This window comes from Microtus ochrogaster, chromosome 24 (genome assembly GCF_000317375.1).
Source record: "Microtus ochrogaster isolate Prairie Vole_2 chromosome 24, MicOch1.0, whole genome shotgun sequence".
NCBI lineage: Eukaryota > Metazoa > Chordata > Mammalia > Rodentia > Cricetidae > Microtus > Microtus ochrogaster.
Window position 1 is genome coordinate 19,039,522 of NC_022024.1, and position 14,602 is coordinate 19,054,123.

General features: G+C 36.7%; 1 protein-coding gene across 8 annotated transcripts in view; it reads right to left on the reverse strand.

Moving 5' to 3' along the window:
• Positions 1–14,602, reverse strand: part of Ppfia2 (PTPRF interacting protein alpha 2) — a 341,255-nt gene that overhangs the window by 269,305 nt on the left and 57,348 nt on the right. For all 8 annotated transcript variants that reach the window (XM_026784468.1, XM_026784460.1, XM_026784459.1 and 5 more), the window contains exon 3: positions 5,040–5,093. In XM_026784468.1, coding sequence (XP_026640269.1) covers positions 5,040–5,093 — 54 coding nt within the window. The remainder of the gene's footprint in view (positions 1–5,039; positions 5,094–14,602) is intronic.

Consider the following 14,602-nt stretch of genomic DNA (forward strand, 5'->3'; position numbering starts at 1 on the left):
TCAATCCTGGTGCTTTTACTAAAGTCAGATGTTAAAAAAGATTGTGGGTGTGACCACTGAGCTAGCCCACGAGACGTAGTGAGAGAGTCTGGTGTATTCCAGAATAACTGTGAAGACATATCTTGCCATACAGCTCTGTAGCTATTGCCTCCAGTCAGAATAGGTATGAAGTAGCTAACTGCTGATATGGCTAAAATTGTAGTAGCCTTGTGAAGAGGGGTGCAAAAGGTCAGCTATATGAGTTTAACTTGCAGTGGTTTAAATTACACTAAATATCGCAGAGGATTTGTTAAATATTTAGTTGAACACACAAGTCTGAAATTTATCAACATAGTTGCTATGTTTTCAGTTACCTATTCAGTTGTTAAGATTAAAGATTATTTACTATTAATTGATAAAATAGTTCTGAATCAAGAAAGTAAACCAGGAAAGATGGAGGAAGCAGGAGGAGGGGAAAAGGTGGGCACGGGAAGAGCATTGTAAGTGGGAAAAGAATGTATTAGAAAAATTCTTAATATAAAAGAAAAACATCAAGAAAGAAAATAAATGTTGGTAGAAAAGAGTACAAGGTCTGTACAATAAGCATCCAATGACATATCAGTTTCTCAGTTTCAAAGTTAACAATATACAATTACCTGCATTTGTGGACCGTGGTATGTTATTTCAGCATGTTCTGGTCGAATCTGTGAGGATTTATGTTTCTATCTTGTTAACATTATGCTGTGTTTGGATCTTTTGAAGCTCCTCTCTTCCAGTTCTTTTTAAAAAGCCAGACTAATTGCACTGAGCTATAGTTCCTCCTTTGTGCTACAGAACATTGGGATACATGGTTTCTACCTAAGCTCTTTGGAACCCTATTATAGATATTATTCTTCTAGCCCCTCCCACTTCTACTAGCCTTTCATGGTTACTATCACACTTACTATTTATCTATGGTAAAGATCACTTTTGGATGACTGCAAGAAACTTTTCATGGATCTTTTTGTTTGTTCTCCTCTGATATATTCTCCAGTGTAGCCAAGAAGATATTATAAAGAAAAATCCAATAAGGTTGTCACCACTTATGAAAACTCCTAGAGTTCCTTAATTTCCTCAGTATTGAATACAAACTCCTCCCATGTCCTTCTCCAATCTAACAGTTCTAGCAATCGGTATTACCATAACTCTCATCTAGAGATTATTCCTTGCTCTGTCCACACACGGGTATTTTACTTTTGGTCCATATAGATGCAGTTTCTTACATGCCACATCTCCTCACCCGGAATTATTTTATTCACCCTGCAACCATAAAGTGGTACTTTACTTTGCTGTCTCTGTGTGTTTGTTCATCAATTGGATTTGTGGCCTTTTTGCTTGGCTTACACCTGACCCTTCACTTACATGATACTTTAATTAGTTTTTATCAAGCTGTCTGCCCATTATATTGCAAAACTCTAAAACTTAATCAAATATATTGTACAGGATTTATACCCAAACATTCACCAAATTTGAAGTAAATAGAATGAAAAACGCCAGATGTGAGATTTGTGATGCCAAAATGTTAAATTAGATCAAAAATAAGATTTACATTACCTTATATCTTCATATGAGTTAGCTGAGAAAACTCAAACTTAGAATGAGTTTGGGAGGTTTTAAATTTTTAAGTCCATTTATAATTAGAAAAACCTATAACCTTCTCTAAGCAACAGCCTCAGGAAATTGAATTTTAAAAAAAAAATTTGCAGTGTGTGTACCCAAATTGCAAGAACTATCGAGAAGCTATAAAATCTGAACAGAAAGTACAAAAACACAGACTGTGCAATTTCTGCTCCTCGGTGGGGGAAATTAATAGAGCTAAAGAGTGTTCAGGACATTTTGTGCATCACGCCTGGGACAAACCGAATGGGGAGTTCGTTTATCCATCGCTCTCCAGAACTGAAGAACACCATTGGCATTTAACAAAAAGAATCTTAGAACACTTAAAAATAGACCCAGTCCAAAATTCAGCAAACAAAAATAATTTACTGCTTATGGTGGGAAAACAAAACCCAAGGAATCACATTCCCGGTGGCATTCTTGCTGTAATTTCTGGGTGAGGCAATGAGACAGATTTAAACCCCAATTATACCCTGGAGTAGAATGAAATGTGTTCCCATTTGCTTGATATGTGCTACAATGTAGTCAGGAACATGCTTCATGTTGTTTAAGTTTGGCCCACATCACTCCTTGTTAGATTTCATTCACATGACCTTAAGTAGCATCAGCTTTTCCAGAATATGAATGCTAGCTAACAAACAGAATGTATTCCAAATTGTACTCCAGAATATAACCAAATATAAAAATAAATCCATAAATCCTTTGGCACATGTTCTGATGAAATATGTGTCATTATATTTTTCTTTTTGCCAACCTGATTTTCTAAGCTCAATGCATACCCTTGGATTTAGTTTGCAGCTTAGGAAGAATTGCCATGCCAATCCAAGGGCTAGTCAACACCTGTATGCTTCACGGGAGTAATGCTTCATACTGTGGGTGCCACAAGGATGTACAACACAGTTTCCTGCTTTCCAGATGCCTAAGTACATAGTCATCTCTCACTGCAAAGGAGTGCTTGGTTTTAGGGTTCCCCGCAAAACCTGTAGGCACTCAATTCCTTTACAATGAATCATATTGCTATTTGAATGTAACCTATGGACAACTTCTTTTGTAAATACAGGTCAATACATGTTACATGGTATATTCTGCACAGTCATTTTAAAAATTCTATTTTTTAGCTATTATTTGCAAGAAAAAGTCTGTGACTATGAAATATGAGTTCAAATCATTTTATAAATATTTTAGTTTACATTTGCTTAAATATACAGATGTAGAATACATACATTTTGAGGAAGGAATATATTTTATATATTTTCAAATTATGATTTTGGGGTTAAAAATTTAGCTTGGTGGTAAAGACAAGCTTAGCATATGCAAGCAAGACTGTGTTTTTTTTTTTTCTCCCAACACTGCGAAACAAACATATGAGCACTATTTAGCTATTATATATTGCTCTTTGGTTAGCAATTATCCAGTTTGCTTTATTAATTTTTCTATCTGAATATATAATAACTTTTTATGCAGCCTATTAATCTGTGCTCTAAATTTTATGAGTTGGACTCATATGTTGAATGTAGAACATCCTTTCAGAAAATTTTGAAGACAAATTTAAGTTATTATTTCACAGACAACACTTTTCTCGGTAAGAGAAGAGTTATTATTCTAGGATAAATATACAATGTAGAGCTGAAGCACTATTCTCAACAGCAGCATTGTTTGATTCTCTATTTTAAAATATTCTTAAAATGTGGCATATCTACACAATGGAGTATTACTCAGCTGTTTAAAACAGTGACATCAAGCCGGGCGGTGGTGGCGTACGCCTTTAATCCCAGCACTCGGGAGGCAGAGGCAGGCGGATCTCTGTGAGTTCGAGACCATCCTGGTCTACAGAGCTAGTTCCAGGACAGGCTCCAAAACCACAGAGAAACCCTGTCTCGAAAAAGCAAAAAAAATAAAAAAATAAAAAAAAAATAAAGCAGTGACATCAGAAAATTCGAAGGGAAATGATGGAACTAGAAAAATCATCATCCTGAGTGAGTAACCCAGATCATGAAAGGCAAACATAGTATGTACTCTCTTTTAAATGGATATTATCTGTAAAGTAAAGGAAAGCTATGCTACAATCCACAGCCCCAGAGAGACTAGGAAACCTGGAAATCTGATGCGGAAGGCAAACTCCAGCCCAGGGACGGCACCAGCCACAATGAGCTGGGCCCTTCTCATCAGTCACTAAATAAAAATATACCCTAGAGACCAACCTTACAGAGACACTTTCTCAATTTATTTCCCCTTCTTTCAAATGACTCTAGCTTGTATGATGTTGACCTCAAAGTAGCCAGCACATGCATGCTTCTCATGAAATCTCGCCACATTTAGATAAAGCAAAGAGTGATAAAAATCCACCAATGGACCATTTGCTAACATAAATTGGATATTACTTATTATTTAATTTATATACCCTGAATTTTGTTTCTCAATCCTGAAGTGACAAGGAAACCATCTGGAGTCAGTTGCTCCATGAAAACTTTGATGTTCCAATACCTCTTACCACTTAAACTTTATCCTTTCAATCTTAGGAAATTGTTCAGTGGTTAAGCACTTGCCCCTCAAACATTCAGAACACAGTTTAGGTCCCTAGAACTTATAAAAATGTCTGGCAGGCACTGTGGCCGCCTGTAATTCTATATTTAAACGAAGGACACAGGGACCAGAGCAAGCTAGCTAATAAGAAATGATTTTTGGCTTTTCATAAGAGACCATACCCTACCTCATGGAAAAGATCAAAGAGCAGTTGAGGGTTGCTCCTAAAATTCATTGTGGGCCTCTGCAGACACATGCACACATGTGCAGGTGATCCCTACCCTGAACCTACATACATTCAAATATCTGGGCACACACATACATGCTACACACCACTGAAATGGAAAAATAAAAATTATTATGTCTCGAAAAACCAAAAAAAAATTATAGCTCTAATAACTTGAGAACTTGTTCCTTAGCTGTCCAAAATACTTTCGAGTTGAGTAGGAAAGAAACAGCATTATAGAGAATAAGTACAGAGCATAGCATGCTGTAGTTTTCCTGTGTAAAATCAAATACTATAAAACTCAGTTCCAATACTCAGCTTTAGAATTATTAATTCTCAATTGCAGCCTATTATTAGAATAGAAATTATTCTTGATTTCAAAAAAATTACTATTTTTCTTCTTTTACAAAGTGAATTGAACCTAGGGTATCGTGTATGCTAGGCAGGTGTTAACCAGTAAGCCACACCCTAATTCTTTATTTCTGTGTCACCAGTTTGAACATAGATTAATTATTTGAGAAATTACCATTTCAAGCCACCTGATCATTCCGAAAATCAACGTTACACTTTTTCAACAAGCCTCAATATATGACATGTAGCAAACAGTAACTCTTTATGAAATGAAATTCTTACATCTAATGATGGTCTAACTTACCGGTGGATCCGCCCCTTTAGAACCAGCCAGCCCTCCTGTTAGTGATTCGATGTCCTGAAAAAGGGAAAGGGGATTATTTTAAATACTACAAAATAGCAATATCCAGGCCCACAGTGTATTGTCATTGGCAGAAAAGCTTGGATGCTACAGTTATTTTTGTTTCCTGATGATATTGGATTCCACAAAATTATTAAATAGACTACATATAAATAGTTAATTATTTTCTCTAACTTTTCATAATGTGTAAAAGGAAAAATAAAGGTAAGTGGGTGAATGCTGTAGGAATAGGAAAAGAAAATGGCTGTAGACAGGAAGACAGATGCTTTGTCTTAAAGAGCTAAAGGGTATCCAACACAGAGAAGGAAATAACCTCAATCAATGTATTATTCTTCAGAACATTACTTCACCATGGTACTGTATCCACAAAACTTTTAAATTGTCTATGGTTCACTCTGTAATGCATGCATAAAATGCTAGGCGATATGGGTAGCTTTGGTGTTCTTGCAAAAAGATTAATTCTTAATGTTGAATTAACATTAACAGAAGATAACGCATCAGAAATGATTCTACTTGTCAAAGTTATTATGAGTGCAGAAATGAAAGATGCTATCATGAGTTTCAGAGGCAGCGATTTTTAGAAATGAGTTCTAGGGCTTGATGTAATTGATATCAATCTCATAACTTTTCAGAATAAACTGGAGTGGCAGATTTTAAAATAAAATCTCACATGATCGTAATCTCCTTTTTTTTCTCTCTCTCTTTTTCTCTCTCTTTCTCTTACACACACACACAAACACACACACACACACACACACACACACACACGTTTGCTCAAAGGTATCCTGCTACTAGCCATAATTGACACCGGCACCCTAACAAATAGATAAAATCTTTGAAATATATTGACTTAATTGACCCTTAGGTTTGAGTTACTGTCACATAATATCGAAGGCAGACCCTGTCCCCCACCTTGCTGTAACCTGATTATCTGATGTTTCCGCCAATGTTTTACACATTGTCTTTACAATGTTTTACAAATATGTTGATTTATGACTTTATTTTTTTCTGTTATGTTAAAGACTCCATGGAATTGTTTCCACATTGCAACATATAACTCAGGCAACACAGAATTTGGGGATTAGTCCAGCCTCAAAGTGATCAAAGTCCTACTAGACTTTGTTGACTCCCCATGAGAAGCCTTAATGTCTCAAGCAGTAGATGGGGAGGTGGAGTGGGGGATGGTGGGGGAAGCCAGAGAAAGAGAAGGAGTGGGAACTGGGATTGATACAAAAAATGAGAAAATGTTGTTTAAAGAAATAAAAAGAAATTATATCTGGAAATATTCAATCATAGGAAAGAGATGCATAAGTAAAAATAATCTCATACCGAAGGCAATGCAAAGGAAGAAATTAAAATTATGAATAATGTCTTAATTAGGTCTGTTATTGTTATGATGAAATGCCATGACCAAAGTAACTTAGGGAGGAAAGGGTTTATTTGGCTTAAATCTGGTATTACTGTTAATCGTTGAAGGAAATCAAGATGGGAATTCAAACAGGAGAACAGGCACTGATACAGGAGACCATAGAGAGGTGTTGCTTACTAGCTTGCCTCGCCCATGGTTTGCTCAGCCTGCTTTATTAAAGAAACCAAGGAAACCAGCCCAGGGATGGTAACATACACAATGGGTCAGGCTCTCCTCTATCAATCACTAATTAAGCAAGTGCCTAAAACCCAGCATTTTGGAGGCAATTTCTTACCTATAATTCCCTCCTCTCGGATGAATTTAGCTAACGTCAAGTTCACACAAAACTATCCAGCACAAATAACCTATTGAATTTATTTTCACCCAAATCACATAACCCCGATTACTTTCATAAATGATAGCAGTTTTTTTTTAAGATTTATTTATTATGTATACAACATTCTGCCTCCATGTATGCCTGCATGCCAGAAGAGGGCACCAGATCTCATTACAGATGGTTGTGAGCCACCATGTGGTTGCTGGGAATTGAACTCAGGTTCTCTGGAAGAGCAGTCAGTACTCTTAACCACTGAGCCATCTTTCCAGCCCCGGTAGCAGTTTTTAATTGAACATAAAGTTTTATTTTCTCACAAGTCACTTCATATAGCATAAAAATACTTAAAGCATGGTAATAAATATTTCCATTAATAAACAGTGTAAATAATCAGATTTAGGGGTGTGATAGGATAAAGTTTTAATCCTAAAATTATATGCTGAAATCACCAATCCCTACCTCCTAAATATCTAAAAATAATTGCACATAAATTTTTCATATAGTGATTCAAGAGAATAATCTGATATCCTCCTCAATGAGAAAGAGATGAGGATAGAGGAATACTGGAAGTGGGTCTACAGAAAGACACTGAACAGTGTCTACTTGAAAGCTAAGGGGTGACGCCGCAGAGGAAACCTACGCTGGTATCACACTGATGTCAGAGATCCAGCTCCCAACATTGTCTGAAAAAGTATTCTGTATGAGCCATGTTATGCAAGATGTTGTATATTGTTGTGGAAAGTAGTAAACTAATGTAGGCATATTTATAATTTGGTACCATAGCATACCATATATAGTATTATAGCGTATCATACTACATAGCAGGGATTTTGGGGAAATGGCATCATATTTTAAATATGGAGTATATTAGAGAGCTTTAAGCATCCCTTCTAAAACCTATTGACAGCAGTGGAGTTTACCTAAATAGTAAAATAAGTGTGTCTTATCACATACTTACTCTTGGATATTACTTCATAATAATACTTAAGGCAATATCACAATGGAATATTTCTTGTTTTGTAAAGAATTCTTTCAAATTACACCTCTGTCCCCTTTCCTGTTGACAGCATTTGCAGTACATTATTCAACACCTTCCATCAAAGTTCCCAATGACATATTATTTTTTAAATTAAATGGTCAACATTCTTTCAGCCATCTTCTTGATCATTAAGTTATATTGGCATGATTAAGGGCTCCATCCTTGAAACTCTTATATTTTCCCTGTTGAATTTCATTGCCTTTCATTCTTTATATAATTTTATTTAGTAGTATGATTCTAAATGTTACTCATGCTAATGAGATACTTTTTCAAGTTTATTATCCTATTTGTTTTATTATTACCGTGTGTATGTGTGGGTCTCTCTGTGTGTTTGCATATATGCAGATGACCACTGATGTCAAAAGAACACTTCAACTCTCTTGGACCTGGTGTTAGAGATGATCATGAGCCTTTCAACATGAGTAGGTGCTGGGAACTGAACTCTGTCCCTGCTGAAGAGCAACAATCACTCTTAGTTCCTGAGTCATCTCTCCAGTCCCAAGACATTCCGAATTCTACTTTCAGCCTCTGCTTATCCTCTGATGTTCGTACAGTCTGATCAATTTATATTTGAATATCTCTGTGGTTAGCTATTCAAGCTCTATTAAGTTGATGAAACATCCAATCAAGTTTTCACCCCCACTTCTCCAAACTGGTGTACCTGATTCAATGACTAGAGACACCACTAGCTGCTTAAGTTCAAATCTATCATCCAATCCTACCACAAATGTCTTAACAGAAGAAGTTTAACTTAGCTACCTCTCACTACCCCTAGTATCGAATCTCTTGGGATAATTGAACAGTATCTAAGTAAGCACCAATCCAATTGTTACTTATAAATCTGTTCTTATCTTCCATTTCATCTTACATTCTCTATTTTGAGTTCAAATTTGATTAACTAAATTTTTACCCCAAACCAACATAAGGTTTTTCAAAAATCTTAGAATAAAACTCAGCTTTTTTAGTATGCTCTGCCTTTCTCTATGTAGTTTCAATTCAGACACTTTCTCTAGTATCATCTTTTGTGATGCTCCCTGCCTCTTGTGCTATTCAAATCATGTTAGTTTTCACTAGTGTACTAATTAATAACCAATGCAAACATTACTTCTATACCAGGACCTTTGCATGTATTTCTTATTCTGTTCAAAGTGCACAATCCTCAAGCATCTTTTTAGTTCATTCATTGACTCACTTTACTTAACCAAAGTACAAGATTAACTACCAAACTACCAAAATGAACTTGTTTAAATCAGCCAAGGTTTCACTTAGGGTAAGAAACATGAAACTCAAAGAAGTTACAGAAACGTGTATAATGAAGGGGCAATTAATAGAGGCCTGAATAATTTTGCAGATCCAGGAGAAAAGTAAATAACTGGGACTGAGAGTAGCAGAAAGTTATGTAACGCTTGAATATAAAAGAATAAAATACAAGAATAGTGCTGATTGCCAATGTCCAGCAAACGATGAATGCCACCCTGTAGCCTCCAGCGAGATTACCACACAGTAGAACTCAGTAAGCATTTAGTGAATGCAGAACGACTGAGCAAATGAATAAAGCCTGTGATATCATTCTGACAAAATCTCTGAAGCTCGCCGTATGTGTGGTAAAACATTTCTTATTTTTATAAAAACGCATTACTTGGAAATCATAGCACGGGGCAATAGTGTTTGCCCAATGTGTCTTCATAAAATTCAAGAAATGAACAAAATAATGAATTACGTACCCAAGATCCCACAGCTGGCGAATGCAGGAAAAAGCTGTTGAAAGCAGTGTTATAACCTCAAGCTTAGTTGCCTTTGGATTCTATCATATATCACTAATGAGACAGCCACTTAAGGGACTAGCCCTCAGCTGTGGGATGTCATATTGAGGCATTATATTTCTAAACATACCAAGGTTTTTAGCTCATATGAAGGGATGAAATGAAAACAAAACAAAAAAACCTAGATAACACACAATGCAATACATTTTCTCCAGATGAAAACATTGGCTATGGACATGATACCTATAACATTTTACAATGAATGAATCAATGTTTGGGGCACTAGTAAGGGTGCCTAGCATAAGGAAGTACTTCAGAGTTGTTAAACATCAATGATGTTTACTTTTCTGTAGTATTTTTTGTAAGTTCACAGCGGAAGGAATGGGTAAGAGAAGACAAATATCTTTCTTTTAGGGAATTCTTCAGTTTTCACATGTTTAATAGAAACAATCTTTCACTAAAAAGAAAATGTATAGGCTCCTTAAGGCAAACATCCAATTAATAAAGTTGAATTTCTTAATGAGGCTTAAGCTGTTAGTGTTTTGTTGGCAAAATTACAGGGTAAATTTTTGGAGGTAGAGGGCAGAGAAATGGAAAACGCACAAACCAATTTTATAAATATCACCTGGAGAGGCAAAATAATGTTGCCCAAAGTTCTAAAAAAAAAAATAAGATTTTTTTTCTTTTACTTTGAGCGTGGTTCATCTCAAATCTGCATTTTCTTCCAATTTTATAGTTAACTCCTTCCATAAGGAATTACTGAGTATAAAATGTGGGTGAGGTGATATGCTGATCATAGGAGAAAGATAATGGTAAATAAATGAAGTCAAAGCTTTTATAGCATTCAGAGTGTCGTGGGAAACTCACAATATCAAAGAAAAGTCAGTTACCAAACACACTTTACTTAACCAGCATAACAAACCACACCACACCTGAAATATGGAATTCAGTCTGTGATACACTTCTGTCTTAAAGTTTTGTTTTTTAAATCTAAGGCAGAGCCAATGCACAGAGCAACAGATGAAGGGATTCTGAGAGGTGAAAGGTTAAAACACAGCAGTAGTAGTAGTAAACTGTATAGGGTGACAGTAATTCAGAGTTGTATTTTGTCTTGGAATGCATATAAGGTTCCCACAGAAACTGTTGGGCAGCAGTAATTAACATTGACGGGGCATTTACTATACTCAGACTCCTCCTGGCATTGTCCACTGTTTCATTAAACAGCAACGAGGTAAGCCTGGTCTCAATTCACTTTCCAAGATGGTCAGTCTGGGACTTTTAGTGTTGAATGACTCAAGAAAGATCATGCAGCTAACGAATAAGTGAACAGATTTAAATGCTGAATCGAGAGACAGTGCATGTCAATGGCTATGGGCTTTTGCATCAGCTCAAGGGTGTGTGAATAAAGAATTAGAAGGGCTTGTTGGGATGCTGCATAGTGACTTGGAAAACAACACTAATATGTGCTAAGCATCTGAAGAACTGAAACTAGGTGAAGAAGATTTGAGGCAACGAAGGTCTCAGCGGGGAGAAAGAAGAATCTTTACAAATAGGTGTATTTAACATTACATTTAGCAAATATATATGTATATATATGTAAATGTATATATCTCACAACTTTTCATCTCTTCCCTTGTATATCTAGCCTTATAAAAAACACCTTTAACAAATGACTGGCACTATCTCATCTCTTTTTCAACATTTGCAGGTGGATGCGCCTCCTGGCTGCCACAGACAAAATGTACCCAACTTAAGATAGCTTCCTTCACTTCCTTGGCCATTTCTGCCACAAATTTACTACCATCTAGTTTATCATTCTGTTGATATTTCTAATAAGCAATCTTTCAATCTGGGCTTCTGACAATCAATTGTATTCTCTCACAATTAGTCCGGTGTTCCTTCTCAATATTTAATCCATCCAGTTATTTCATTTCCTATGTTTTGTTCCTAACCTGTATTTACTACTTTAGTTCACAGCTTTGATTCATTTCCTCTTACCCAACTTTCTCAAAACCTTATGTTCCTTGAGCTTTCTTTTCCAATCTTGATCATGTATGATCTCATCTCCAAGTCAGAAGAAAGCACCTGTATTACTCAGAAGCTTATTCGTGTGTGCTCCCTTGGCTTCTTCCCCAGGTGTGCTGACTGGCAAGCTCTATGATGAGTTTGATTCAGGCAAAAACTTGAGAACTGCCATGCCAGAGGAATGGATCTCAGGGCAAATATGTATAAGTTACTGGTGTGGGAGGTCCTTCTGTCTATGTCCTGCTTTTATTGGTTAAAGAATAAAGAACTGGCTTGGCCTATACCATAGGAGGAGGAAGGCAGAGTCAGAAAGACGCTATGGAGCAGCCACTGGAGATAGACATGCTGGTAGGCCATGACCTCATGGTGATACACAGATTATTAGAAGTTGGTTAAATTAAGATGTAAGAGTTAGCCAATAAGAAGCTAGAGCTAATGGGACAAGCAGTGATTTAATTAGTACAGTTTCTGTGTAACTATTTTGGCTCTAAGCTGGCCAGTCAGCCAGGAAGAAAAAGCAGGCCCCTCCTCCAACAGGTTCCTTCAGTTCTGAACATTGAACATTCCTACCTGCCCCTCTTCTCTTTGTGTGTGCACAAATGAACATTTTAAGTTTTTCTTTTACTACGCATTGTATTACACATCTAGAAATATATGTTATTTTACTCACTATTACCCTCTTCTCCTATGCTCTTATTCACTAAACCCCTTCTTCCAAATGCCTCCTTTGTCACCTTCTACATTTGACCTTTTTGTTTACTGACAGGCCACTTTGTTTCTATAAGGCTGAATGCAGGAGTATATACTTACTTCAAATAGGGCAACTCACCAGTGGTCACGATACTTTAGAATATGACTGCTTCCCTTTTCAGAAGCAACTAATTGCTTCCCTTTTCAGAAGCAATGAAGCCTCATAAGCCCCCCTCATTACATGATAAAATGCCCATGGGCCATCAATTGTATAGATAATTTACAGGTGGCCACTGCTATTCTGAACTCATGGTGTCATGTCCAAAAGAAAACTCTTGTAAGTATGGAAGTCCATACTAGCTCTACTGCAGGCATAGAAACAAACCACTACAGGCAAGAAGGAAACCCCACTCAGCAAAACTTAGGCAGGCTGGTTCAACTTTTCAGAGTCCGACCCCCAGCAGTTCAGTGTAAGCATATTTAAGCTCAGTACAATCTGGAATAAAAGTTTCCTGGTGTAATAAAAAAATCCCCCCTGCACAAGAAGACATAATTGCATCAAAACTCCACTCAAAGTACAAGCCACTTCTTCCAAGAAGATGAGTTCTAGACTTAGGCCATCTGTGTTATCTTAAGGACAGAGGGAAGAACCTGGCATGGTTTTAGCCATAAAAATAGCATAGAAGCATTTGGTTTTTAACTACCTCTAATTGTGGCCATGGAGCTTGTGGAAACACCTGATTAAACAGACAATACAAGGGACATCTACACTTTTAAATATTTCTCATCCTGGCTGTGGAAGCTTAGGGGAGTTCCTGGACATACAGATAATGCAAATGTCTCGTAGCCTATTAGACACCTCTGGCCCTGCTTGATAAAGCTGTCCCCTTCATATAATGCAGATAACTGGGCTGTTAATCACCTTCTATTTGCAGGCTTCTGGATGAAGTCTGGATTATAGATCTTTTTCTTTGAAAAGTCAACATAGATTGCTTAACATTCCAGGTTTCCCAAGTGTTCTGTGGATGGTAGGACCTTGGTGCTCCCAACAAGCAATAGCTCCACTCTGGAAAATAGTATCCCCTCCAACTTCTTACTAATTTTTTCTTTCTTTTCATGAATTTAATATATCTACACAAAATATTATCATTTTATTTTTCATTTCTCCAGTTCATCTTCTCCTAAAATGTCTCCTAAAAAGCCCTCTTCCGAATTTAAAGTCCTTTTATCCTTTTCCTAATCTGAAAAGTTTGATCAGTTCTAGTTGTATGTGAAAGGCAGTGAGACCTTTAATGAAAACTTCCTTGTGGTCATATCCTCAGTATAGAATGACTATTACTCCTACAGCAGCTATCTACTGTCAATAGTAAGGAGTGGGGGCTGGAAACAAGCTACTCCATCTATTCCAGCATTTTTGTAATATTGATCTTGTATAGGTCTTGTGCAAGTAACATTTGCCATTATTAGATCATAGTTCTGATAGCCATGTTGTGTCCACCAGACAGCATGCACCCTCAGTCTTTTCTTCCCTCTGGCCATAAATGGTAAATGAGTCAGTATAGATGGCCAAGTAATGAGTAAGCACGGAATTTCTTTTCTCAGCACTTTGACCAATTGTGAATCTCTCCATTAACTGCTGCCCATGGTAAAAGGAGCTTCACCGACCACTGAGAACAATCCAGTTCTATCATCCATTTTTAGAGGGTAATTTGACAGTATAACTATTTTAAAAAATAGAATAGGTCCTATACTAAGACTTATGACCTCCATAGCCATGATTTTTTTTAACAGAATTATATTACAAGACATGAGATTACCTTCAGTAGAGAAGACTTCAAATTCAATTAGAAAACAGTAGTTAAATGACTTGCCAGTTATTAGGGTTAGATTAGGTTAGGGCAGAATTGCAGTAAATAGGTTCCAGCACTGGATAAGAACATCCTGTCTTTGATTCCCAAAAGCCTGCAGAGCACATTCCCAAAGCATAGAAGCCAGTCAGTGGGGAGGAAATTCCCCTTTGCCTTGAGATTGAATTCTCTATGTACTGTATCAAAGAGTGTGATGTCTTCAGCCATGTTTTGTAGTTATGATAGGCAACCGAGGATAATGATGACAACTTGTGCTGTTTTGCAGACCTTTGGGCCCTCTGTTATGAAGACCCGAAAGAGAGAAGTCTATGCCTTGTACTATGATTTTTCATTTAGTAACCATGTCATCCGGAAGTGATACTGCATGCCAAATATCATG